General features: G+C 40.2%; 1 protein-coding gene across 1 annotated transcript; it reads left to right on the top strand.

The window, feature by feature from the left end:
- TCTN2 (tectonic family member 2) lies at positions 1-27489 on the top strand. Its single transcript, XM_075833763.1, has 18 exons — positions 1-263; positions 1398-1502; positions 1586-1665; positions 2516-2705; positions 4053-4153; positions 5003-5202; positions 5939-6071; positions 8492-8636; positions 8838-8894; positions 9030-9161; positions 9753-9827; positions 11999-12079; positions 12205-12313; positions 13193-13299; positions 15180-15333; positions 17287-17397; positions 21101-21189; positions 27188-27489. Exons 1-18 carry the CDS (start codon positions 182-184, stop codon positions 27307-27309), a joined length of 2073 nt encoding a protein of 690 aa, XP_075689878.1. The 5' UTR covers positions 1-181; the 3' UTR covers positions 27310-27489.

Raw genomic sequence — 27489 nt, 5'->3', positions numbered from 1 at the left:
CCCTTCAAACACTTCCTTCAGGTAGCTAATTGGCTGTTGAGCGCCAATGCAGCTCATGTGATCTGCTTTCTCTTTTTGATTGGTCGATCTTTCTCTTGGTTACCGTGGAACGCAACGCTGACCTGTCATGGCGCCTTAGCAACGTGGGTGCGCGGTATTGTGTAGTAAAAGGGCCGCTACGATGTTTCCTCCGGGTGCTCTGCGTCTGGTTATGTTGGCGGTGGTTGGAGTAATAGCCCAGGCGGGGGCACAGTCAGTTATAGGTGAGCAGAACGTTCTAGTCATTGGGGCTTTAAAAAACGAGACCTCTGCTTTAGTTTCCTTAGGGAGACATTGTAGTTTATTGTACTCTGCTGCTTCATACACTTGTAATCAGCTCTCTATAATTTGCTTTATGAAGGTGACCAAATTATGGGAATCTGTATTAAAAGATATAATTATTGGAAATCCATCCATCCATCCCTCCATCCCTAGAGGCACCCCCTACAGCATACAAGCACCATCAATAGTGGTACATCATTGGTTGTCCCAGTCAGTCTAATGAAGGACAATGTGACAGCCTCTGTGTGATCATCATTAACAGAGTACAGACTGTCATATATTTTGGCTGTATTGATAACAGCAACGAATGCCAATGTGGGGCTGCCACAAAGACCGGTAGGTACCAGTGTTACACGGATAGCCCGTTGATTTCAACAGGAACTGTGCAATGATTAAATTTTTCTGTTATGGCAATACAGGTGATAAAAACTTGCCAGCCAGGTACCCCTGTAAATCACAGTTTATTGCTGGGGCAGAACGCTGCTGGGATACAAGGTGTTCAGCTTATTTTCAGAGGACCGTTCTAACAAAAGCGGATTGTCTAGGGTTGTCTGGAAAAATGTCCTCAGGATAGGCCATCAATATCCGACTCTCGTCCAGCTGTTTGACGTGGCCACGGCAATCTAGTGAGTGTCGCTTCCCCTTCCTTTCTTACACCGCTTCATACTGCACAACACCGTCTGGTTTGTAGCGGCAGTGCACAGTATTACATTTACTTGAATAGGAGGAAACTGTAGTACTTTGCACCGCTACTACATCTGTGACTGCGTTGTACAGCGCTATAAACACATTGAAGGGGAAGCTTCGCTCGCTAGGGCGCCACGGCCCCTTTAAACAGCTGACCACTCGGGGGGCAGTCAGATATTGATGGTCTGTGCTAAGGTTAGGCCATCATTTTTACTTATTTTACAGGATCACTCCTTAAATTTTTGCCTTTCTTTCTTCATCCTGGAAAACATGGCTGGACCCCGCGGGGGACGGGACCTTGATTTCAGATTTTTTTTTTTCCTAGTTTTATTAAAATACGTAACAAAAGGATAGAGTTTAATTGAAGCTTTTTGTACTTTTGTATTTAGGTTTCTATCCTTCCAAAGTCTTTTTGTCTGGACCGCAAATGACAACGTTCCTTGTGGCAAATGTATCTTCTGTTACGTTATCTCTTGCGGTCATTGCCGATACAAGTGAGTATCAACATCAGTCAGGTTTTAATGACGTGCTCAGGTCATTTGTGTATATCATTTGTTTCTTTTATTTTTCATTCTAGCTTCTGTACCATTACCAAGTTGTAATGGAGAGAATACAACAGAGAACTGGTTGTTAAGTCTGGAATCATTTGATACTGTGGTGAGTAAAAATACAATATGAAAGAGGAATAAAGAGAATGTTAAAGGGGTTGTTCAACGACAACCCTTTTTTTTTTACTTTTAGAATCTGTCAACCAGACGGCCCTATTCCCTGGAAATGAAATGAGGCTGTTGGAAACTGTGGAATGAGTGCGTTGAGGGATTTCCAACGTCCCCATACCAGTCTCATTATCCGCGATAGTAGGGGTCTCAGAGTTCAGACTACCACCTAACTTACTTTTATAACATGACTCATTGAAAAGTTCTAAAATTAAAAAAAAAAGGGGTTGTCGTGGGGGCAGGCAAACAAATTTTCTGAAATATAGGGTCCCTGAACTTTGACTTGACTTGTTCCTTCCCATTACATTTTGGTGCCACTCAAAAGAGCACCATGGCCACCTTCATTTGGGAAAGTAGTCAGAGCTGGCATTTCTGAACCCATTTTCCGATATGTTTTTATGAAAGTCAGACTTGGGCGTCACTATGAGGGTAACAGATTTAGCAGTCACTATGGAGTGTGGAAGAAGAAACAGGGAAGACCAACATAATTCTAAGCTTTTTATACTCTGTCCTCATTTTCTGCTGAAGATTGTCATTGTGGAGATGGGTGACAATCTAAGTTTTGCTGAGGTCCCATGGTTACTTGTTACGCCTGTATCTCCCCTTTAAATGAATGCATTGCATTTAAAAGGGTATCCAGTTTTTTGTAAATAATGTTTGTTGTATAATGAGAACTTCCGCAACGTCTATGGCATATATACAAGTTGCTAGGTCATTTCTACATAAAGTGTTTCAGATGTATACATGGAAAGATCCAATCATTACTATTCTATTTTGTACTTCATTTACAGGCTAAAGTTACGGTGACTTTCAGTAAGAATTTGACCTTATGTTCAGGCAATGAAACAAATTGCTGTCAAAAGGTTCAATGTGTCGTGGAAACCCTTCAAGTCACTGCCTGTCAGAATAACCGAACCATTACCAGTATGCTCATTCATGCAGAGATCTTTATCAATACCACTTTTCTAGGTATTGTTTCAGGTAAGGGCCCGTTTACCGTTACGTCATTGAGAGCTGTGCTAGATATGTACTGTGGTAAAGGATATCTTGGTATAACAAGGTACCATGTTTTTGGTTCACACTGTACATGAAAATTAAACCAAAAAAGCAGCAACAGGACCCCCGGACGAAGGCATTTAGCGCCGAAATGAGCGTATGGGTGGACGCTCGCTGTGGTGTTACTTACAGCAAACTGCTAAATGGGTATACTATGTCCCTCAATATTTTCATGACTTTTGATTGTGCTATATTCATGTTGACTTCAACTGGAGGCATTTCATGTAACATACTATATTACTTAGTCTGTCATACATATTTACATATACTATGTTCACTTACCTCGTTGTAGTCCATGCATCTGCATTTTTTGTGACACTCAGCGACCAGTCCTGTTACCATCTGTAGGTTCTGGATTCTTTGTTTTAACCATTCTGTATTCATATTTTTATTGTGATTTTTCAATAAAGACTTTTTCATGTTTTCTCTACTTGTTGTTGCATCAATTTTCTTGTAGGTTGGACTGTACATGAAAAGTAGAGTGGATTTGTCATGAAAATATGATGTTAATAGTCTAGTAGAAAGAATACAGCGGACTATGAGCGTAATGTATTCCCCTCCCCCTTACCAATGATTGACAGCCTCTGAGGTATATGCCTGTACATATTGGTGGCCATCAATCATCAGTGACAGTGGTGGGAGGAGCCAGGGGGAGCGCGTGGCTCATATACCGTATACAGCAGAATTTTAACTCTGAAGTCCACTGAATTCTTTCTTTTTGGCTATTATATAAATGGCACAATATTCTGTTTTTGTGCAATTTAGTATAATAGATCGTTGAACCCTAAATAGGGCAGCATATTTTTATGACAAATCCACTTTATAAGGGTTATTAAAACAAGAATATTGGAATATGAACAAAAAAAGCTAACATGTTAAAGTATGTGTATCTATTTTGTGCATTTATGTTAAAGGCTATGTACACCTTTTGAGGGCAATTTTTTTCTTTTATTAAATAGTTCAGTCAGTGTGTTTGGTGTAACTTTATAAATAGTCTTTATTAAAAATTTGTTTTACTTTTTGACATCCAGCTGCTCTGTATTCCCTATACAAAGCAGCTGTATATTTCGCTACTATCTGAATCCGTTAGTCCCGCGGACCTGATGGGTTCAGTGTCAGCGGGTCCTGTGTGTCTCTAACATGCAGGATGCACCTGTTATCTGCTATGATGAAGAATATGGATTTATAAAATTATTACTAAAAATGTGCGCATATCTTTACTAAATGGTAGAAAAGTTTTATTTGGAAGTTTACAAGATGCTCGTTTTACAGATAATAAAACCGTGATACCCAACCAAGTATACCAACCACTAGGACCCTGTCCCTGTAATCTAACGGCTGGGGCTTGTGATGTCCGCTGCTGCTGTGATCAGGTAAATTATTTGCTGCTTCTTCTGGTCATGTTCTTGTATTTTCTGTAAAAAAATATTGTTGTATATTTATCATTTCGTACATTTGTTAGTGATCTAAAAGGTTTAATGTTCCCAAAGAAAGAAAAGCTTAGTTTGAAGTGGAATATTATTCCTTAGACTCTATAATGTTTTCAGGCAGGCAGTAAAATGCACAGTCCTTTTTTTTTCCCCACATAAAGCAGTCCTTTATTATACTGTATATGCCTAGGTTAATATAAAATACACTGTTGGGGTATATTCGCACGTTGCAGAAATTTCTGCGACTGTTCCATTCAGCTGAATAGGACTTGCAGCAGAAACAACCCCATTCAGATGTATGGAACAGATTTTCATTTGCAGAAATTTCAGCTAGAGAAATGCAGCGTGTGAATATACCCTTATATCTACAACCTTTATATAATTTAATTTCTTACAACGTGGAACACACAGCTGCACTAAAATGATCATAGGACAAGCCGCCTTATTTACCCAGTATACAGGTCAGCAAAGTTTCTGCATGCTGTGCGCCTTTTTGAGATGTCATCGAGTTGAAGCGTACGGGTCCTTCATACTGGTTGAGTAAAGGGACTTTTACTGCTGTCTGATCCACATCCGAGGGACCGCTTTGTACCGTTCTTATGAGTAACTTTATTGTGCTACTGACTTCTGCTTTCCTAATTGAATTACTCCATAATATCAGCCTTGATGTTCTATAATGGTATTTCTCTTTTTGATGTGAAATTGGTTCTATTTGAAGAGCTCAGTCTTCTTTCTTGGTTTCTCAAATAGTTTATAATATTTATAAATTCTATTTACTTACATGTTTGACAGGAGTGCAACCTAAGCATGAAAAAACTGTTCAATGGATCCTGTTACTCTGGTGTTTTTGGTGGAAATGTCTCTCCGCCTTTTGACCAGCTTTGTAGTGTTCAGGAGAAGAACCATGCTCCCGATTGGTTTCCGTTCCTGTGTGTCCAGTCTCCCATGGACAATTCCCCTTTTCAGGGCTATTTCTACCAGGGATACACGGAGTAAGTTTCCATCTATATACACATTAAAGATCATTTTCTGCTTTATTTAACCCCCTTTCACATGACCTATTTGGGTATATGATGTAGTAGAGGTCGATCTTCTGCTTGGGCTCTCCCTCTGGGGGACCTGGCCTATTGATTTCATTAGGTGCCATTTAAAGGGGTTTTCCCACAAACACATGTATCCCCTATCCACAGGGTAGGGGATACATGTGTGATCGCTGGGGGTCCGACCGCTGAGGCCCCCAGCGTAGAGGAGAGCGGAGCAGTGGTGCGCATGCAAGACCAGTGCTGCATCCATTTCTATGACCCTTCCGGGACTGCTGTCTCCTGTTCTCCTCATCGCTGGGGGACCCCCAGTGATCACACATGCGTCCTCTATCCTGTGGATAGGGGATACATGTGTTTGTGGCAAACCCCTTTTAAGTGCTTTGTCCACAGAGGCTTAAAATCATTCATACAGACTTTACTGCTTTTAAAATCATTCATATTGCTAATAAATAATAAAAGGGGTACATGTTAAGAACTGTATGATCAGACTGCACTCTGTGTGCGCCTGCCTGCAGATTCCCCTGGCATCCTCTCTATTGCTCTATTATATGATCGCTACCACAGGTATTGATGTACATGCAACCAAAGGTGAACTATAACTTTTTAATGGGAAAATAAATCTTGTCTATTAGATTTTGTTTTATTTCTGACTAATAATTTTTTTTCCTTTCTTGATTTTGCACAGAACCCCACCCCAGACTCCATCTTTTAATTTGAGCTTCGAGACCATTTATGGAAAAGCCCTCAGTAGTTATAAACAAGGAGATGCAATATTAATAGATGTCGGTGGATTCAATGAATATCTTACAATTCCACAGGTACTGCTTGCCCTGGACCACCGACTGGTGTGATCATTCATATATACTGTGTGTGTATAATCTACCTATTTTAAGATTTGGCCCTCTGGTGTCTGAACTCTTATGTATACAATTACAATATTGCATTGATCTGTTCTGAATGAGACTACCAGAGCACGTGCCAGTCATAATCCTTTTGAAGTAATATTATGTAAATCTATTTGTTTTATCTACCCAATGTAGAATTTCCATCTGCTTCAGGTTTAAAATGTCCATATGTACACGGAGATAGATTTCTATTATTGATTTTCCTTTTTATTATTGGTCTGTGCCTGGGCAGTTGTTACAGCGTATGGGCAATTTAACACGCTTGAAAAGGAGACAAAGTTATTCCTGCTTTGGGCACAAATACATTTTTAAGAGTTTTTTTGCAGGCAGAAAAAAAAAAAATCTGCCTCCGAATTCCTTCAGGAATTTTGAGGCAGATTTTGAACTGCCTGCATGTATTTTTCCTAGTTTTTTTTGCCCACGGCCATTGAAGCTAATGCAACTATTACAGGCAAAAAACACTCAGAAACGAGCACCGTGGGGTTTTTCTGCCTCCCATTGATTTCATTAGGAGGTCAAAGGCGAAAACCGCAACAACAGAGGACATGCCGTTTTTTTGGGGGTTTTTTTGCGCGCGGCTAAAAGCCGCCACGGGAAAAAAAGTGCCTCTCATTGAAATCAATAGGAAGGTGATTTCGGCCATTTTTGGCACTGATTCCAACACGGTTTTCTTGTAAAAATAAGCGCCAAAAAACTCTGTGTGAACTGACCCTTAGAGAGAAACTGTCACTGATTTTTCCATATAAATTAAACGCAAGAGTACAGCAGTCAACCTAGACAATCTTATAAATTGCTCTCTAGAGGAAAGCCCAATACCAAATGATTGAGCTCTCCTGATCTGTGGAAGTGTTTTATAGGTGGCCATACATAGTGTGATTATCTGCCACTGCTGGAGTAGTATGTGGCCGAGTGCAGCTTGTCCCGGTGATGTTCGCTGATAACCAGAGGTTTCTGGAGGCGGACGTGCAGCAATCAGCTCATCACAGGTTGAAGTTTCATTTTGAAAAGGGAAACCTCTTTATATGTGTAATGTTTTGTTATCGCAGAGCAATGGCGTAGCTGGCTCTAGAAATACAAACGCTCAAATTGGTCTCCTGTGTCAGATTAGTTGCCATGGACAAGGCCAATTTACTCTTAAGACAGTGTTGATTTATGAGCCCTAATGAACGTCCTCACTGACAACAGTACAATAAAACTGTAGGGTTGCCAATTAAGGATAACCTTTTAACATACCCCCAAACTTAAAGGGTACCTGCCGTTTCAGGTGACTTTTCAGAATAAGCTGTGTGCATGAGAAATAACATTATATTTGGCCATTATATGACTGTATTGTACAAGTTTCACAGTTTTCCCCTCTGCAGGCTCTCTCTCTCTCTCTCTCGTTCCCAGTTTTCTCTGAACTAGTGGGCTATCATGTCTTATATATACGGCACACATAGAGAATAGGAGAATCCTGTTCTTCTCTATCTCTATCTATTATATATATATATATATATATATATATATATATATATAACACAGCAGCAGCATGTAGGAGATTACATGGCAGTAATGAACAGTGTAGCTGTGAATCCAGCACTGGGGTGGGATATAACACTTTCTAGAAGCATCAGCGTCTTTGTGTGAATCGCTCCCCCCCCCCTTCGCTTCCCATAGACTTCTATGGGCAGCATATAACCTAAACACTCAGTTATTTGAATGTCTATCTTATCTTGAGAAGATGGGAGAAAACAGTAAATTCAGAGTGAGTGAACAGTTAGGAAGGGGGGGGGGGACTGATGAGTGGAGAAAGAGGCATTTTCTTGTAATAAGATATATTACAAAGTTTCCTATGTTTACTTGTACTATTGATTCATGCAAAGTTTATTCAAAGTACAGTGCCTATTTAATAAAATAAAAAAAAGGCAAGTGAAAAACATTTTGGAGTTGAGTCTTCCATTTCCACTTGACAGCAACAGTACTGAAAGTTGGCAATAACAATTCTAGCAGCATAGTGACGGTCTAAGGCTCTGTTCACATCTGCTTTGAAAACTGTTAGGGACCTCAGTCGCCTGTCCGGCAGAGATTACGGGAGACAATAGCGCAGTATGCTAAGCTTCAGTTTCTGGTAGAATCACGGGAAAGCCGATGGAACCCATTAAAGTCAATAGGTTCCATTGGCCGCTGGTGGTGTCCATGGTGCAACGGAACTATCTCTTCCGGATTTCCCTTGTTCTGCTCCTCTGACGGTACTGTACTGTATAAAGCCCGCTTTCATTTTGCTCACATTTATGAGATAGAATGTGCATTTGATATGTTATGAGTCAATGAAAAATGTTTTTTCCCTCCCCTAGAAATCTGGTATTGGGACATGCATGAGATATGCACCAGTGGCTTATCTTCAAGATTTCAATGCTACATGCGTCACTGATATAACAGTCTGCTCAGATGCCTGGACAATTCCTTTAAATGATGTCAAATTTAATGATGGCACTGGAGGTCAGTTCTTTATTATTTTATTTTTTTACAAATCTCAATGATTTTGGGCATAGCAAAACATAATACTTGTGCCAATTGTAAGATATTTATAGATTTTGCAGAGGGATTGAGATCCACAAAGACTGTTATGGACATTTCAACCTGCCATTGGTTTATTTTAGTAGTACTTTAAACAATAAAACCCTTTTGTGTCTATTTCAGGTACACCTCTTCTTAAAATACAGATTAAAAACATTACAAAAGATGTTGTTTCGACAGGTATGGCATTAATCCCCAAAAAAATAATAATAATTGTGTCATTGATTATTATGTTTTTGTTTTGTCACATTCTTATTGTATTGTTATATAAATGTAGATAAAATATTTTGGCTGTAACATTTCTTCTCTCTGTAGGACCTGCCCTACCAGAAGTTATTCATTGTGAAGTGAATGTGTCAGCAGACTACATATTTATATGGGAAGCCAATAAAATAAAGGAAATCCAGGTCACCATTGAGACTGCTAATATCACTCTAACTCATCAGGGTATCATTATTTTTATTACTTTGGCTGTGAGTTGCATGTTTACTTATTTAACCAATTAATCCTTTTCTCTGTTGGGCCAATTTTCACACTTTTAACTTGGGGAAATATAACATGAATTCTGGAATAAAAAAAAAATCCTATTATATCCACCCTATACCCATATATTTTCTGAATAAAAGACGTCTAGGACGTTGTGAAAATGCCACGCAGCACTCCACAATTACAGACGCCTTCATGCAATTTTGCATCAAAGCGTGAGGTTTGGTAAAAGATGCATAAAACGTCATATGTTTGGCTGTAAGTCTAACCCCAGCAGAGCCTGAAACGTACAACATCTCCTAAAATAAAAATGGAAGGTGTGCAGAGTTCATACATGCCACAACCGAAGAGACCAAAAATCTCCGAGGTCCAGGTACCCGTCAACAAATGGCCTGATTACCCGCAGGGGGTGACACATGTGCAGCTGATTATCTTTTTACTCCTTTAGTAGGGAAAAATAAGGTTGTGAAGGTGAACGCTTGATTGTTCTTTATGGGTTATTGCACTTAATCTTTTGCAATAAATGGTAACTTTTTTGTATTCTTTTCACAGCAAAACTAGAGCAAAGATTTACAGCTACATTTCGAACTAGCAACAGTACGAGAGATGTCCTCTCTGGAAATCCAGGTATAAAAATTGTTAATCGTAAACTATAAAATAAGTCCAGTTAGTCAGAAACTTCTAGACAAATATTGGTCACATGTACAAGGAGGTTGCCACTTCTTCCCTCTTCCACTCTACACAGTTTAAATATAAAAGAAGTAAGAAAAAATAACTTACGTGGAAATATACTTCAAGCCTTTGGGGACTGGCAGCCATTTTTATGTCTCTTAGGTACCGGGATCTAGCACTGCTAGTGGTGCACCCTCAGCCCTTCTGCGCAGTGGTGACACATGTACAGCAGATGGCTGAGCCTGCTCCATACACTGCGGGTATCAGCTGTGTATTACATTTGGCACACTGCTCGAACAGCCTGGGTTTGAGATAACTCCGATCCTGGCCGTTTAATCACTAAGATGCTGCGGTCAATAGTGACTGCAGCTTCTTAGTTATTAGACAACAGTTCTCACCCCAACACCCCCCGCAAATCAAATGTGGGGTGCCGATGGTTCTGGAGGCCTAATGAAGGCCCCCGGGTCTGTCATCTTGGTCGTCCTATTAAGCAAGTTCGTAAAATGCACAATAAACTGCATTACATACAAGTATTGCAGTGTTCCGTACCAGCGATCCAACGGTCACATATTCAAGTCCCCTAGTGGGACTAAAACATTTTTTTAAATTGATCAAGTTTTTAGGAATACAGAAAAAAAAAATATTCAAACTTTATAAAGAAACCTTTTCATGTAAAACTCTAAACTATTCTAATATAACATTATTTATTCCACGCTGTTACCGGCATATAATGAAAACAATTACCAGAATCGACGTTTTTTGGTCACCTTGCCTCCCAAAAAAATGGAATACAGAAGAGATCAAAAAGTTGCCTGTACGCCAAATTAATTTTTAAAAGCTTTCCCTGCAAAAAAAAACAAGCTTTTACACATCTCCATCGACAGAAAAATAAAGTTATGGGTCTCATGGCGACACTGAACAAATTTGGTAAAATAGTAACACGAGCAAACTATAACAAAATCTAAAAAGCAATGGAGGAATTGCAGTCTTTATTTCCATTCCACACCACAAAAAATGATTTTAAAAGCTTCCCAGTGCATTATATAGTACATTAAATGATGCCATTAAAATCTCCAACCTCGTGTCAGCGGAAAAAGAGCCCTCATACGGTTTTGTCGATGGAAAAATAAGTTATGGCTCTTTGAATGCCGGGAGGAGAATAAGAAAATGTGAAAATGGCTGTGGGGGGTACGGATTAATTAAAGGGCGCTATACGTCTGAAAAAAATGGTTTAAAGTGGTTATGTGGGGACCGAAAAGTATAAGCAGTGTACTCACAGCAGTATGTGAGTACACTCGCTAATATACACGTCGCGCTGATTATGAGATTTTAATAGATTTTTATAGCACTGGCGGGGGAGCGGAAGTCTAGTTGCACAGTCTTCCTTCATGACTCTTCGTCGTGTGGCCGGCCAGTCGTGTCGTCATGAAGAAAGACTGTGCATATAGACTGTCGGCCCCCCGCAAGCGCTATAAAAATCTATTAAAATCTTATAATCAGAGCGACGGGGGACCGAAATGTATATTAGCAGTCTACTCACATACTGCTGTGAGTACACTGCTAATAATTTTTGGTCCCCACATAACCCCTTTAAAGGGAATCTGTCACCAGCATTTCACCTATTAAACCAGCAATACCTGGTGCTAGTGGGTGAAAAATCATTTCTATATAACCTAGAATTGTCATCTTAGTCGGCTCTGTAGCTTTAGTATTCAGTTTTTTAGTGTTCCCACGCTGTATGCTAATGAGCACAAGAGTCAAATCTTCATTCCTCAGGTCTTTCCGAGTTTACCCCGCCTCCTTACTTTTGATTGACAGCTCCGCACCTCCCCCAGCACACAAAATCCCGCGCTTGTGCATTGATGTCCTCTTCTGGTGTGTGCTCACAAAGGGACCTTTGCGCCCTTTATAGTAATAATCCGGTGTCCCTTTGTGCACACACACCAGAAGAGGACATCAATGCACTCCCCTCCCCCAGCATTTTGTGTGCTGGGGGAGGTGAGGAGCTGTCAATCAAAAGTAAAGAGGTGGGGTAAACTCGGAAAGACTTGAGGAATCCCATCCATATGCAATAGTTCTCAGTTGTAATACTTAATTATGATATATTTGTTTTATTTTTCTTGCAGGCTACCAAATTGGAAAACCTGTAATCACTGCTAGTGGTAGTGCACCATTTACCAAGAGCACGCTCAATCTCTGGAAGCCAGGTACAATTATTTTTTTGTTTAATATATGCATAACACAGATCTGATATATTTAATGGGTACCATATGATTTTGTGTTATTAAAGTTACTGTAATTGTGAATAGTCTTTTAATATAATCTATTTCAGTTTTGAACAGCTCATGCTCTAGCATCACTCGGACATCTGTTCTGTTTGGAGAAAATTCATTTTTTGGATGTCTCTTCCAAATGGTCAATGAGAACTGCACACAGCTAAAGTGAGTAATAATCTTGAATTGTTGCGTTATATTTTCTTTAGTCCAATACCATGTGCTAACTTATTAAAGGGATTATTTATTTTTATACAACACCTTCTTAACTGAGCTATACGGGGGCACTGGTGCTCCATTCATTTTGTATGGGAGCGCCGGAAATAGCCGAACACTGTACTCGGCTATCTCCGGCGCTCCCATACAAAATGCATGGAGCACCAGTGCGTATAAGCAACCTGCCGCTCGGTTCAAACGAGGGATTCATGACCCCCGTTCTCGTAAACGGTGGGGGTCCCAGCTGTATCCTACGGATAGGGGGTAACTTATAACTGGAATACCCCTTTAAAACAGTATTTTTGACAGACTCACAGACACTCCATCAAAATATTGAGCCAGAGTGTATTCAAGTACACTCTATCAAGCCACCCAAATTCCTTTCCTGCATTACTGGGGCTTGTGCACACAACAGTATTACGGCTCTGTACAATCTTGATATTCTCCATCAGATGCCATATTATGGATGTGTTTTACCCTACAAGTATTTTTTCTAGGGGAGAATAACTCTGCAATATGGTACGGTATGGAGGCACCATAGCGGCGATTCATGGGTATTGCAGCCTTCTCTCCCATTCACAGCCCCTTCAAAACAGCTGATCGGTGGGGCTCCCGAAGGTTGGACCCCAAATTATTAGCTATTGCTGGCCTATCCTGAGGATAGGCCATCAATTTTTAGTGGCTGGAAAATCCCTTTAAATTAAAAAAATAAACAATAAAAACGACCTCTAATCTCACTTGGGTACAATATTTCACATTATTCAATAAAAAAAAAAAGTTGTTTGTAGTAATTAGAATGCCGGTGTTATGTCATTCTCTTCTGTATTGCAGAGAAAATGTAAATTCCATCTTTAAGGATTTACTGCCTTCTGTCAGTCACATATCCATGAGAGGAAACTCCAATGTCAGTGACCCAAGCGAATGGGTATCTATAATATGTAAGTCATGAAATGGACACTCATTTTTCAAATTGTGTATATGTGATCTAAAACAGCTTTGTAATTTACTTACTGTTAAAATGTAGTTGATTTATGCATACAAATTCTTTGAGCGTTACTGCCACTAGGTGTCTCCCTTCCTGTAATCTGCTGTCCACCCTCTGTTGTCAAGCATTGGCCATCTCTTCACTGCCTACTATATAAGACTATGGAGAGGGGAGCAGGAGGAGAGAGCAGAGAGAAAGTGTGACTCAGCACCACACTCTACATGTAAGTTTATGGAGGGCAGAGCAGAGGGAGGAAGTAGGAGCAGAGTGAAACACACAGACTTGATGGTAAGATTTCTATGTCACCCCAGTGCTGGATTCTCAGCTACACTAATCCGTACTGCTGTACAATGTCCTCCATGGTGCTGCTGTTTCTATATATGTGAAGATAGGAGTACAGGATTCTCCTTTTTTCTGTGTGCAGTCTATAGAAGACATGATAGCTGTTAGGCTCTGCTCACTAGCTTTGAGAAAAAACGGAGAATTCGCAAAAAAAAAAAAAATATGCCACATACAAGTCATATAATGGCCAGAAATTGTAATTCCTCATGTACACACCTATGACGGCTTATTCTGAAAAGTTAGGTACGCAATTAACTTTTATCTTTACAGCTACTTATCAGAGCGTCTTGTAGGAAAATTAGGGGATAGCTTTACGTTGTACTTTAAAAGATAAATTAAAAAAATGCCCATTGGTAATCTTCTTGTCATGCTGATGTGTTTAGCTGCTTCTCTTGTCTGTCCTGATAGTTTGCTATAATGTATCTGTGTAGGAAAATATATTAGCCCGGAGTCCATCCTGTTTACCTCAGAGGATTGCATAGGCTGGATAGAATTGTAGCAATATCTGAGTATTCGGTTTTACAGTTTTTTTAGTCCCATTCACTTACCAAAAAAAATAAAGACTCTTGTAAATGTTGAATATTATTAACCCCTTCCCGACATCCGCCGTATATTTACGGCGGTGGTCGGGTAGGGAAGTATGGGGCGGGCTCATGGGCTGCGCCCGCTCCATGGAACGAGTATGTGTAACAGCCGACACTTCAGTGTAACGAGTGAGATCCACTAGTTTAACCCCTTAGATGCCGTGGTCAATAGCGACCATGGCATCTAAGCTATTAGAAACAGTGGGGCGGCCCTCTCTAAAATGCCATTGCCAACCCCCCGTGACACGATTGAGAACTCTATTTAACTTTTAGTCTCACGATTACTTGAACCAGAAATCGTGTACACATATGACCGCATATATAACTATTTTCCCCCATGTGCAATGTAAAAAAAATAATAATAATATAACTGGCATTGTCTTGTCCGAACTATTACAATATAACATTATTTAACCCGCACTGTAAATGCCATTAAAAAAAAAAAATTCAACGCCAGAATCGCTGGTCACTTCCTCTTTCACAAGAAATGGAATAAAAAGTGATCAAAGAGTCTCATGTACCCCAAAATAGTACCAATAGAAACTACAGCTCGCCCCCCAAAAAATAAGAACTGTGAATGCCGTAAAAACTTAACCCTCCCCAGAAAATGGAGGAATCGCTATTGTTCCCCATTCCACCCCACAAATAAAAATTTTCTCAGGTTCCCACTACCCTATATGATACAATAAATGTGCCGTCCTCCAAAAAACAAGCCCTCATTATGGCTATATAGACGGAAAAATAAAAAAGTTATAGCTTTAGGAAGATGGGGAGGAAAAAACGAAAGTGAAAATCCGAAAAATGGTTGTGGTGGGAAGAGTATTTGTATAACTTTTCCTTATACAATCTTTCTGTTTTATTTACTTTAAACCGGAAAAGCTCTTTAAGTTGGTATTTTTACCCATAGATGAAGAACCCAATGCAACATGTACAGAGAACTGTGTTACAGAAAATCTAATGTGTTTAAAGGTTCCAGCACACATGAACATTCAGATCTTAACAACTGTAACAGGCGCTGTGGAGGGCATTCCCCAGGAAGAGATCCTGGCAACTAAAGTTAGGTCTGTGCCATGAAATATTTCTATGTATCTCTTGATACACTTTTTGCTTTCTTAAGGCCCATGCACACGACCGTGCCCGCAATCACGGCCCGCGATTGCGGGCACAGCCGCCCGCCGACTGACAGCCGCATTTTCGGGCCGTGCTCCCATACAAAGTATGGGAGCACGGCCCGCAAAATGAAAAAGAACGGACATGTTCAATAATTCCCGGAACATTTCCACGGCACGGACACCCTTCCGTAGTGCTACGGAGAGGTGTCCGCGTTCAATGAAAGTGAATGGGTCCGTTTTTGCGGACCGCGATTGCGGTCCACAAAAACTGAGGTTTTTTACGGTCGAGTGCATGGGGCCTAATACTGGAGAAGCTATAGTAAGAACCTTCCACCTAAAAATTGGTTTCAAGAGGCATTATACTAGTAATAAAGTAGGTCTAGATGTACATATACTATATATTTTTTTTACCTCTGTCTCAACTTTTGATGTGACAGCCCTTAACTTGTCTCTTCTATAGTTACATAGACTTGCCACTAGGTTTAGGCATCTGTGTAAAGTGCTTTCATAGTCATACTGGTGGCTAAAATTGTGCATACTTAGAGTTAATCCTATTACAGAAAGTGATGGCATATTGCTAGGATATGCCATCATTTTCTGATTGGTGGGGGTCCGACTGCTAATACCCCCACTGTTCTGAGATTGAACGGGCGGGCCGCAGTGCTGCTTTAGCCCTGCATCCCCTTCAAAGTTTTTACCCTAAGGGCTTGTTCACACGTAGCGGAATTGCTGCGTTTTTTCCGTCCAGAATTGCAGACGGAAAAAAATGCAGCCGGATACAGTGTAGGAGATTGAATAAATGTCATCCACACGCTGTGTAAATACTGAGCGTAAAAAAACGCTCAGAAATCGACCTGCGTTCCGGAATTTTATTCCGCAGCATGTCAAGTTGTGTAGTTGCTGCATATTCACTGCGGGTTTTCCCCATTGAATTCAATGGGGAGGTAAAACCCGCAACAAATAGCAGTTGTTGCGCTTTTTGCGGCGGGTTCGCAGCTATTCTGCCGCAAAAAACGCAACTCTGAATAAAAAAAAACCCCATTATACTTACCCGGGAGCCTGTGTTTCTTCCTCCAAACTTGCCTCCTGGGATGATGCTTTATCCCATGTTACCACTGCTGCAGCGGTCTCCTGGGATGAAATGTCATCCCAGGAGGCCGGCCTGCTAGCAGGCCGGTTAATGCAGCAGATTTCCGCAGCGAACTTTCCGGGCGAAAAACTGCACCACAGTTTGGTGCGCTTTTTTGCCTGGAATTCCCTGCGGTGCACAGGGCGGATACGCTGAGTGCTTTTACGCAGCGTATTCGCCCCTTGTGAACATGGCCTAAGGCCCCATGCACATCACCGTAAAAACTCTCCATAATTGCGGACCATAATACGGTCCGCAATTGGGGACCCATTCAGTTCTATTGGCCGCGGATACCTTTTCGTATCGCTACAGATGGGTGTTCGTGCCGTAGAAATGTTCTGAAAATTATGGAACATATCCGTTCTTTTGCATTTTAAGAGCCGTGCTCCCATACTTTGTATGGGAGCACGGCCTGACAATGCGGGCGGCCATCGGGCCGTGATTACGGGCACAGCCGTGTGCATGGGACCTAACAGCAATGCTCTCGACAATAGGCTGTGCAGGGAATTGTAGCATAGCCCAACTACCTTGGATGGAGCTGTGCTGCAGCTCCCTGCAAAGCCGGTGGCCAGGACTGCTGCTGTTCAGGGATTAAAATTGCTAGCGATATGCCATCACTGTCTGTCATGGGAATAACTCTTTAATAGCGTCCTAATTTTCAAATCAAAAAGGTTTTTGAGGCAATCTATCCCAATTTAAGATCAGGTTCACATGCTTTCTCTAAAGTCTATATTTCTGTTCATAATTGTTTTCATTTTTTTATTTTTTTTCAGCTTCTCGACCACTAATGTATATTGTGTGTCTGCCTGTAACTTGTCACTTCCACTCACGGCCTCTGTGCAGTTCATCAGAGTACCAGCCCAAATGCCATTGAGCGTCACAAGGTACCCTAAATATGAAACTGGGTTCATTATAATAATTATGTGTTCATGTGTAGATTTTTATTTTTTTTTCCCGTAAAGTTCGGACATTTTTAAAAACATCTTAAATAAATCCTGTGAAAGATCTACACTACCGTTCAAAAGTTTGGTGTCACCCAGACAATTTTGTGTTTTCCATGAAATGTCACACTTATATTTATCAAATGAGTTGCAAAATGACTAGAAAATATAGTCAAGACATTGACAAGGTTAGAAATAATGATTTTTATTTGAAATAATAATTTTCGCCTTCAAACTTTGCTTTCGTCAAAGAATGCTCCATTTGCAGCAATTACAGCATTGCAGACCTTTGGCATTCTAGCTGTTAATTTGCTGAGGTAATCGGGAGAAATTTCACCCCATGCTTCCAGAAGCCCCTCCCACAAGTTGGATTGGCTTGATGGGCTCTTCTTGCGTACCATACGGTCAAGCTGCTCCCACAACAGCTCTATGGGGTTGAGATCTGGTGACTGCGCTGGCCACTCCATTACAGATAGAATACCAGCTGCCTGCTTCTTCCCTAAATAGTTCTTGCATAATTTGGAGGTGTGCTTTGGGTCATTGTCCTGTTGTAGGATGAAATTGGCTCCAATCAAGCGCTGTCCACAGGGTATGGCATGGCGTTGCAAAATGTAGTGATAGCCTTCCTTATTCAAAATCCCTTTTACCTTGTACAAATCTCCCACTTTACCAGCACCAAAGCAACCCCAGACCATCACATTACCTCCACCATGCTTGACAGATGGCATCAGGCACTCTTCCAGCATCTTTTCAGTTGTTCTGCGTCTCACAAATGTTCTTCTGTGTGATCCAAACACCTCAAACTTCGATTCGTCTGTCCATAACACTTTTTTCCAATCTTCCTCTGTCCAATGTCTGTGTGCTTTTGCCCATATTAATCTTTTCCTTTTATTAGCCAGTCTCAGATATGGCTTTTTCTTTGCCACTCTGCCCTGAAGGCCAGCATCCCGGAGTCGCCTCGTCACTGTAGACGTTGACACTGGCGTTTTGCGGGTACTATTTAATGAAGCTGCCAGTTGAGGACCTGTGAGGCGTCTATTTCTCAAACTAGAGACTCTAATGTACTTGTCTTGTTGCTCAGTTGTGCAGCGGGGCCTCCCACTTCTCTTTCTCCTCTGGTTAGAGCCTGTTTGTGCTGTCCTCTGAAGGGAGTAGTACACACCGTTGTAGGAAATCTTCAGTTTCTTGGCAATTTCTCGCATGGAATAGCCTTCATTTCTAAGAACAAGAATAGACTGTCGAGTTTCACATGAAAGCTCTCTTTTTCTAGCCATTTTGAGAGTTTAATAGAACCCACAAATGTAATGCTCCAGACTCTCAACTAGCTCAAAGGAAGGTCAGTTTTATAGCTCCTCTAAACAGCAAAACTGTTTACAGCGGTGCTAACATAATTGCACAAGTGTTTTCTAATCATCCATTAGCCTTCTAACACAGTTAGCAAACACAATGTACCATTAGAACACTGGAGTGATGGTTGCTGGAAATGGGCCTCTATACACCTATGTAGATATTGCATTAAAAACCAGACGTTTGCAGCTAGAATAGTCATTTAGCACATTAACAATATATAGAGTGTATTTCTGATTAATTTAATGTTATCTTCATTGAAAAAAACTGTGCTTTTCTTGCAAAAATAAGGACATTTCTAAGTGACCCTAAAGTTTTGAACAGTAGTGTATATCTAGCTGAAATAAGAGTTAGAAACCAGAAAAAAAACAATAAGATTAACCCCTTAAGGACGCAGCCTAGTTTGGGCCTTAAGGCTCAGAGCCTATTTTTGAAATCTGACATATTTCAATTTATCACAGAAAAAAAGTGGGACATATAATAAGATAAAAACACAAAAAATGGCCATACTCACAAATTTAGGTAGGTATAATCCCAACAGGATGCAGCCAGGTCAAAAATGCTGCTGAAGAAAGTGCACAGGTGTGTTTAAATAATAATAACCACTCCCACTAGCCTTGAGGGGAGTGGCGTGTGGTGCATGGGATATGTAGTAAAAAGTAAATGAATAGTGTATAATGTGCAAGTAGTAATAATATGTGTGAAATATAGGGGGGCAGTACTGAGTAGAGGGAGTAGTGACTTTTTCCCTTCTTGCCAGTTTGGGGAACTTCTCCTGGAAAGTGTTGCCCTGGTACGATGCTTCCAGAAGTACTGGGTGCCCCCCCTTCTTGGTCCCTAAAGATTAGGTTCTTGATAACCACCTCTTGAAATTCCAGGAAAGTTCCTGTCTGGCCTGTACATCGACATAGCATGTACACATTATACAATGCCATCTGTATGATGTGCGCGGCCAGCTTCTTATACCACACCGCATGGCGCTGTAGGGCTTCAGGACTTGATCTGACAAGTCCACCCCTCCCATGTACCTATTGTAGTCCAGGATGCAGTCTGGTTTGGCGGTCTCTGTACTGGTACCTCGTCCAGGTACATGGGTACTGGTGTTGCCATGTATTGTTGTCAATACAAGGACATCTCTCTTGTCTTGTACTTGACACATAATATACCAAGGACTCATCAATAGAAATACACTTCTCGGGGGTGTATGCTTGGGAAAACCGGGCACTGAAACGGTCTAATAGGGGTCTCCGTTTATACAAACGGTCAAAACTGGGGTCATCTCGGTGTGGGCACGGCTCATTATCAGTATAATGTAAGAAGTGAAGAATTGCCTCAATTTTATTAATTTTTTTAGGTTCCAGTTCAGTTCTGAAGTTGCTTTGAGGGGCCCATATATTAGAAACCCCTATCAAACACCCCATTTTAGAAACTAGACCCCTCAAAGTATTCACAACAGCATTTAGAAAGTTTATTAACCCTTTAGGTGTTTCACAGGAATTTAAAGCAAAGGTAGAGGTTAAATTTACTTTTTTTTTTTGTCAGAAAATCCTTTTTATTCCATTTTTTTCCTGTAAAACACAAAAGGTTTTACCAGAGAAACGCAACTTAATACTTATTACCCAGATTCTGCAGTTTAGAGAAATATCCCACATGTGGCCCTAGTGCGGTAATGGACTGAAACACCGGCCTCCGAAGCAAAGGAGCACCTAGTGGATTTTGAGGCCTCCTTTTTATTAGACACCATGTCTGGTTTGAAGAGGTCCTGTGGTGCCAAAACAGTGGAAACCCCCCAAATGTGACCCTATTTTGGAAATTAGAGACCTTGAGGAATTCATTGTAGTTTTCATGGGGTGCATGCGACTTTTTGATCCGTTTTTATTCTATTTTTAAGAGGTGTGGTGACTAAAAAACAGCAATTCTACTAATGTTTTTTTATTCTATTTTTGGAAAGAACACTGCTTATGGGCAATCTAATTACAATGTACAAATATATAAATGGATAGTACTGAGACTTTTCCTCCCTAATATGAGGCAATGGGTTAATACCTCATAGGGGTTTTTCCTTCCTCTGAATTAACACTATCTAATTTTTATCAATACTATGAACTACTTCGTTTTCGCGATTGTTGGGGTCTCCGTGCTCGGACCACTACCGATTAAAACTTCTGACATATCAAAAGTTTTTTTTTCTTAACATTTAGTTACACTTTAAACGTATTATGCGCCCAAACCATTTAGTCTACTAGAGTATCCTTCCGCTATCAACTTTGAGTACTGATCATCCTCCTTATACATTTAGATTTCAAATGACAAATACAGAATATGACTGTGAGAAGAATGACGTGTGCTGGCAGCAGCTTGCATATCCACTGACTAAGTATTACACAGGTAAGAGCCGTAGTCCATGCAGATAAACAAGTTGTCAAAGTGTCTACCAAAACCAACCCACAGAACAGTTAAAGAGGCTCTGTCACCACATTATAAGTGCCCTATCTCCTATATAAGGAGACAGTAGGTGACAGTAATGCTTTTTATTTTGAAAAACGATCTATTTTAACCCCTTCAGGACCCAGCCTGTTTTGGCCTTCAGGACCCAGCCGATTTTCTCAAATCTGACGTGTTACTTTATGTGGTAATAACGTTGGAATGCTTTTACCTATCCAAGCGATTCTGAGATTGTTTTCTCGTGACATGTTGTACTTTATGTTAGTGAAAAAATTTTGTCGATAATTTTGGTATTTATTTCTGAAAAACACCACAATTTAGAAAAAATTTGCAAAAATTAGCATTTTTCTAAATTTAAACGTATCTGCTTGTAAAACAGATAGTAATACCACACAAAATAGTTACTAGTTAACATTTCCCATATGTCTACTTTATGTTTGCATCATTTTTTGATCGTCCTTTTATTTTTCTAGGACGTTACAAGGCTTAGAACTTTAGCAGCAATTTCTCATATTTTAAAGAAAATTTCAAAAGGCTATTTTTTCAGGGACCAGTTCAGTCTGAGGTGGCTTTGAGGGCCTTATATATTAGAAAATCCCCAGAAGTCACCCCATTTTTAAAACTGCACCCCTCAAGGTATTCGAATCAGCATTCACAAAGTGTTTTAACCCTTTAGACGTTTCACAGGAATTAAAGCAAAGTAGAGGCGAAATTTACAAATGTAATTTTTTTTGCAGAAATTTATTTCTAATACATTTTTTTTTTGTAACACAGAAGGTTTTACCAGAGCAACTCAATATTTATTTCCCAGATTCTGCAGTTTTTAGAAATATCCCACATGTGGCTCTAGTGTGATAATGGACTGAAGCACAGGCCTCAGAAGCAAAGGAGCACCCAGTGGATTTTGGGCCTCCTTTTTTTTAGAATATATTTTAGGCACCTTGTCAGGTTTGAAGAGGTCTTGTGGTGCCAAAACAGTGGAAACACCCCAAAAGTTACCCAATTTTGGAAACTACACCCCTCAAGGAATTTATCTAGGTGTATAGTTAGCATTTTGACCGCACAGGTTTTTCGCTAAATTTATTAGAATTAGTCTGTAAAAATGAAAATCTACTTTTTTTCTGAAAAAACATAGAAATTTTTAATATTTACGAGGAATAATGAAGAAAATCACCCCAACATTTGTAAAGCAATGTCTCCTGATTACAGCAATATCCCATATGTGGTAATAAACTGCTGATTGGACCCACAGCAGGGCTCAGAAGGGAAGGAGTGCCATTTGGATTTTGGAGCACGGATTTTGCTGGATTGGTTTTCGGTGCCATGTCGCGTTTGCAACGCCATGGAGAGACCAAAACAGGGGAAACCCCCCAAAAGTGACCCCATTTTGGAAACGACACCTCTCAAGGAATTTATCTAGGGGTATAGTTAGCATTTTGACCACACAGGTTTTTTGCAGAATTTAGTGGAATTAGGCAGTGAAAATGAAAATCAACTTTTTTTCTGAAAAAGCATAGAAATTTTAAATTTTTACAAGGAATAAAGGAAAAAAAGAACCACAACATTTGTAAAGCATTTTCTCCTGATTACGGCAATACCCCATATGTGGTAATAAACTGCTGATTGAACCCATGGCAGCGCTCAGAAGGGAAGTAGCGGCATTTGGATTTTGGAGCACGGATTTTGATGGATTGTTTTTCGGTGCCATGCCGCCTTTGCAACGCCCTGGAGAGACCAAAACAGCGGAAGCCCCCCAAGTTACCCCATTTTGGAAACACCCCTCAAGGAATTTTTCTAGGGGTATAGTGAGAATATAGACTCCACGGGTCTTTTGCAGAATTTATTAGAATTAAGCGGAGAAAATTAATATCACAATTTTTTTCCACTAAAATGTTGAATTTTCTCATTTTCACAAGGTATAAAGGAGAAAAAAACAACCAATTTTTATAAAGCAATTTCTCCCGGGTACGGAAATACCCCACATGGGGTCATGCATTTTTTTCATTCAAAATGAATTAACCCTTTCAGGACTGATCCATTTTTTGCTTTCTTATTTTCGTTTTTCACTACCCGCCTTCCAAGAGCCATAACTTTTTTCTTTTTCCGTCAGTAGAGTGATGAGAGGGCTTATTTCTTGCGGGAGGAATTGTAGTTTCTATTGATACCATTTAAAGTGAAATAAAAAGTACTGGGAAACTGTAAAAAAACTGGAAAATATAGTAATATAGGAAAAAAATCTGATTCCATTTTTTGGGGTTTTCGTTTTTACGTCTTTCGCCGTGCGGTAAAAACGAAAACGACAGCGATTTTGGCGGTTTAAATTATTTCAGTTTTTTACGGTGTTCACCGTGCGAGTTAAATAATGGTATCTTGTAATAGTTCGGCCTTTTACGGACGTAGCGATATCAATTCTGTTTATTTTTTTACATTACTTTTGAAGAAAAATGGGAAAAGGTTTTTTTTTTTTAACTTTTTTTTCTTTCTCACTATTAATAACTTGAATTCTTCTACACATTTTATTAGTCCCCTTAGGGGACTTGTACCAGCGATCATTGGATCCGCGGGTACAATATGCTGCAATACTGTATTGCAGTATATTGTTATTTTTACCGGCTTCTGTAACCGCACGATCGCTGTTCCTGTCCGTTAGTCCTGGGTGTCAGCTCTAATACACAGCCGACGCCCACAGCGTATGGAGCGGGCTCAGCACGTGAGCCCGCTCCATACATCACCCCCGCACCATGACGTGCTATTAAGTCATAGTGCTCAAAGGGGTTAATGCACAGCGGATGGTGTGAATATTAAAATTTTGCACTGATGTGCCATTTTAGTGCATAATATGTCGTGCCCAGTTTGTGCCACTGAAGACAAATACCTCATAAAACGTTAAGCGGGTTCTCCCGGGTATGGCGATGCCATATATGTGGGCGCAAACTGCTGTTTGGGGACGCTGCAAGGCTCAGAAGGGAGGGAGCGCCATTTTGCCTTTGGAGCGCAGATTTTGCTTGGTAGTTTTTCTGTTTTGGGTTTCGCTGGTATTTCAGTTTATAATGTGGGGGCAGATGTAATCTGTGCGGAGAACATCAGGGCATAATAAGAGGGTATAAAAATGCGGTAAATAAATAATAATTCATAGATGTGTGGCTGGTGTCGCACTGATAAATGGTGTCGGATGTTACCCGCTTTTAGAACGCTCTGCACATTTTGCATCGCCATATTCCTGGGAGCCAGAACTTCTTTATTTTTTCACCACCGGAGCTGCGTGAGGGCTTATTTGTTGCGGGACAATCTGTACTTTTCATTGGTACCATTTTGGGGTACATGCGATTTTTTTTGATCACTTTTTATTACATTTTTTTGCAAGCCGGGTGACCAAAAACAAGCAATTCTGACAATGTTTTTTAGTTTATTTTTTGCGGCGTTCACCGTGCACTATAAATGACCATTATATTTTATTCTGCGGGTCGGTACGATTACGGCGATACCATATGTATATATGTTTTTTTATGTTTTGCAGCGTTTGCGCAATAAAATCACTTTTTTATAAAATAATTTATTTTCTGTGTCACAATATTCTGAGAGCCGTAACTTTTTTATTTTTCAGTCAAAAAAGCGGTGTAAGGGCTTGTTTTTTTGCGGGACGGGTTGTAGTTTTTATCGGTATTATTTTCAGGGAACATGCGACTTTTTGATCACTTTTTATTCTCTATTTTGGGAGGGGTGGTGACCAAAAAATAGCGATTCTGGTGTAGTTTTTTATTGATTATTTTTGGGGTGTTCATCGTGCGGGAAAAATAACATTATAGTTTTATAGCTGGGGTCGTTACGAACGCGGTGATACCAGATATGTGTACTTTTTTTTAACGTGTTCATTTTTTTCCTATAATGAAAGACTTATTATAGGAAAAAAAATGAAGTGTTTGTTTATATAACTTATAACTTTTATTTTTAAACTTAAAATTATTATCTTTTTTTTACTTTTTTCACTTGTCCCACTAGTGGACACTTAGACTTGCAGCTTTGATCGCTGCTAGAGTACATTACACTACACACGTAGTGTAATGCACTCCAACTTTCATTGTGACATGACAGTCACACTGACAGGAAGTCTTGGAGGAGCGGCAGGAGGCTGCTCCTCCGAGGCTTCCGTACATGGCAACCCGGAGGTCATTGTCTGACCTCCGATTGCCACGACAAGCATCGGTAGCCCCCACGATCACTTCGTGGGGGCTGCTGATGTGCTTCAAACCACTTAAATGCGGCGACGGCAATCCGTCGCCGCATTTATGGGGTTAATTGCCGAAATCAGCGGCGATAGTCCGCTGACCGGCAAGGCTGGAGTGTCAGCTGTCAGGGACAGCTGACCTCCCGGTTCCCGGAAACTGTCCGTTAGGACAGTGTGCGCCGGGAACTACTCCGCAATAGTACGTCTGGATGCGGGAACTAACCCCTCTGCAGGACGTACTATTGCGGAGCAGAGCGGGAAGAGGTTAAATCACATTATGAGCGATTTTTAGCTTTATGCTAATGAGTTTCTTAATGCCCAAGTAGGTGTATTTTACTTTAGACCAAGTGGGCGTTGTGCAGAGGAGTGAATGACGCTGACCAATCAGTGTCATACACTTCTCTCCATTCATTTACACTGCACTAGCGATATAGTTATATCGCTATGTGCAGCTACATACACACTATAACATTACTGCAGTGTCCTGATAATGAATATACATCACTACCAGCCTGGACGTGATGTTTATTCAGAATCTTGACACTTCTGAATCTTCTCTGTGAGATTCCAGCAAGGCAAGCGTAATCTCGCGAGATTACGATTTAACCTGTCATTTCAAACGAGATTACGCTTGCCTTGCTGGAATCTCAGAAAAGATTCAGAAGTGTCAGGATTCTGAATAAACATCACGTCCAGGCTGGTAGTGCTGTATATTCATTACCAGGACACTACAGTAATGTTAGTGTTTGTGTATGTAGCTGCACATAGTGATATAACTATATCGCTAGTGCAGTGTAAATGAATGGAGAGAAGTGTATGACGCCGATTGGTAAGCGTCATACACTCCTCTGTACAACGCCCTGTTGGTCTAACGTAAAAACACGCCCACTTGGGCATTAAGAAACTCATTAGCATAAAGCTAAAAATCGCTCATAAAGTGGTTTAAAATAGATTGTTTTTCTAAACAAAAAGCATTACTGTCACCTACATTACAGCGCCCATCTCCTTATATAGGAGATAGGGCACTTATAACATGGTGACAGAGCCTCTTTAACCCATTATAATTCATTTTGCTTAGCCATTACAAATACTTCTGCTTTGACTTGTTTAAAATGGTATTTATACAATAAAAAAATGATATACAAATGCATATTAAATAAATATACACAAATTAACATTTTTGACGAGCGTTGAAAAGTGCAATGTTTTATCCACAAGTAGCTTGTTATCCAAGGGAGAGCTATAGAGTGCGTCACCCGATCTGTCTCTTCAATACCTGCATCTCCTGTGTGTGTGCATCTTTTGCTGCCAAGTTGGTAGAATCACAGCATACATTCTGTATAACACACTAACAGTGTATAAATGTGTGTGTACACATAACGTGAGAGATTTATCAAAACTAAAAGGAAAAGACAAATTACCTATAACAAACAATTAGATTCCAGGTCTAATTTTTCAGAGGCCCTCTCAAAGGCCTTTGTACATGAGTTTTTGTTTTTCGCTTTTTTTGCAAAAATGTTGCGGCTTTGCCACGATCACAAAAATTGCAGCAAGAACCGCAACAAAAAAGGAGTCCTGTAAATAAGGCACTGTATAGCAGCTCTGTCATGCATTGCAGGTCTACAGATCAGCTCCCTATACTCTGTCCTCTTGTACAAATATTTGTCTTTCTGATTAAGGATTACTTGCTCATTTCTATAATTGTCTTATTTTTAGGAGAACCCCAACATCTGACCTTGGCTAAAGCAGTGATTCTCGTCTTCTTTTTTATAACTGCTGCAGTCCTTGGAGCGCCATGGAGCAGACTACGTAAAGCATGGAATGAAACTACCCTTTAAAAAACTATTGGAGTAACCTAGCTACCCCAAGTCACAAAGGCATTATCATCTTTTCCATGGCTTTTGTTTTTACAGCACATATGACTAGCACAATATTTATATTGTAAATATGGTATTGCGTTCTTGTAATTGAATATAATGGTGTAAATACATTTGACATTTTTTTATGTCAGCTTTCAC

The sequence above is a fragment of the Rhinoderma darwinii genome, chromosome 1 (assembly GCF_050947455.1).
Source record: "Rhinoderma darwinii isolate aRhiDar2 chromosome 1, aRhiDar2.hap1, whole genome shotgun sequence".
Taxonomy (NCBI): Eukaryota; Metazoa; Chordata; class Amphibia; order Anura; family Rhinodermatidae; genus Rhinoderma; species Rhinoderma darwinii.
Note: the sequence above shows the minus strand (reverse complement) of the source record. Positions and strands in the feature narration are given on the sequence as shown.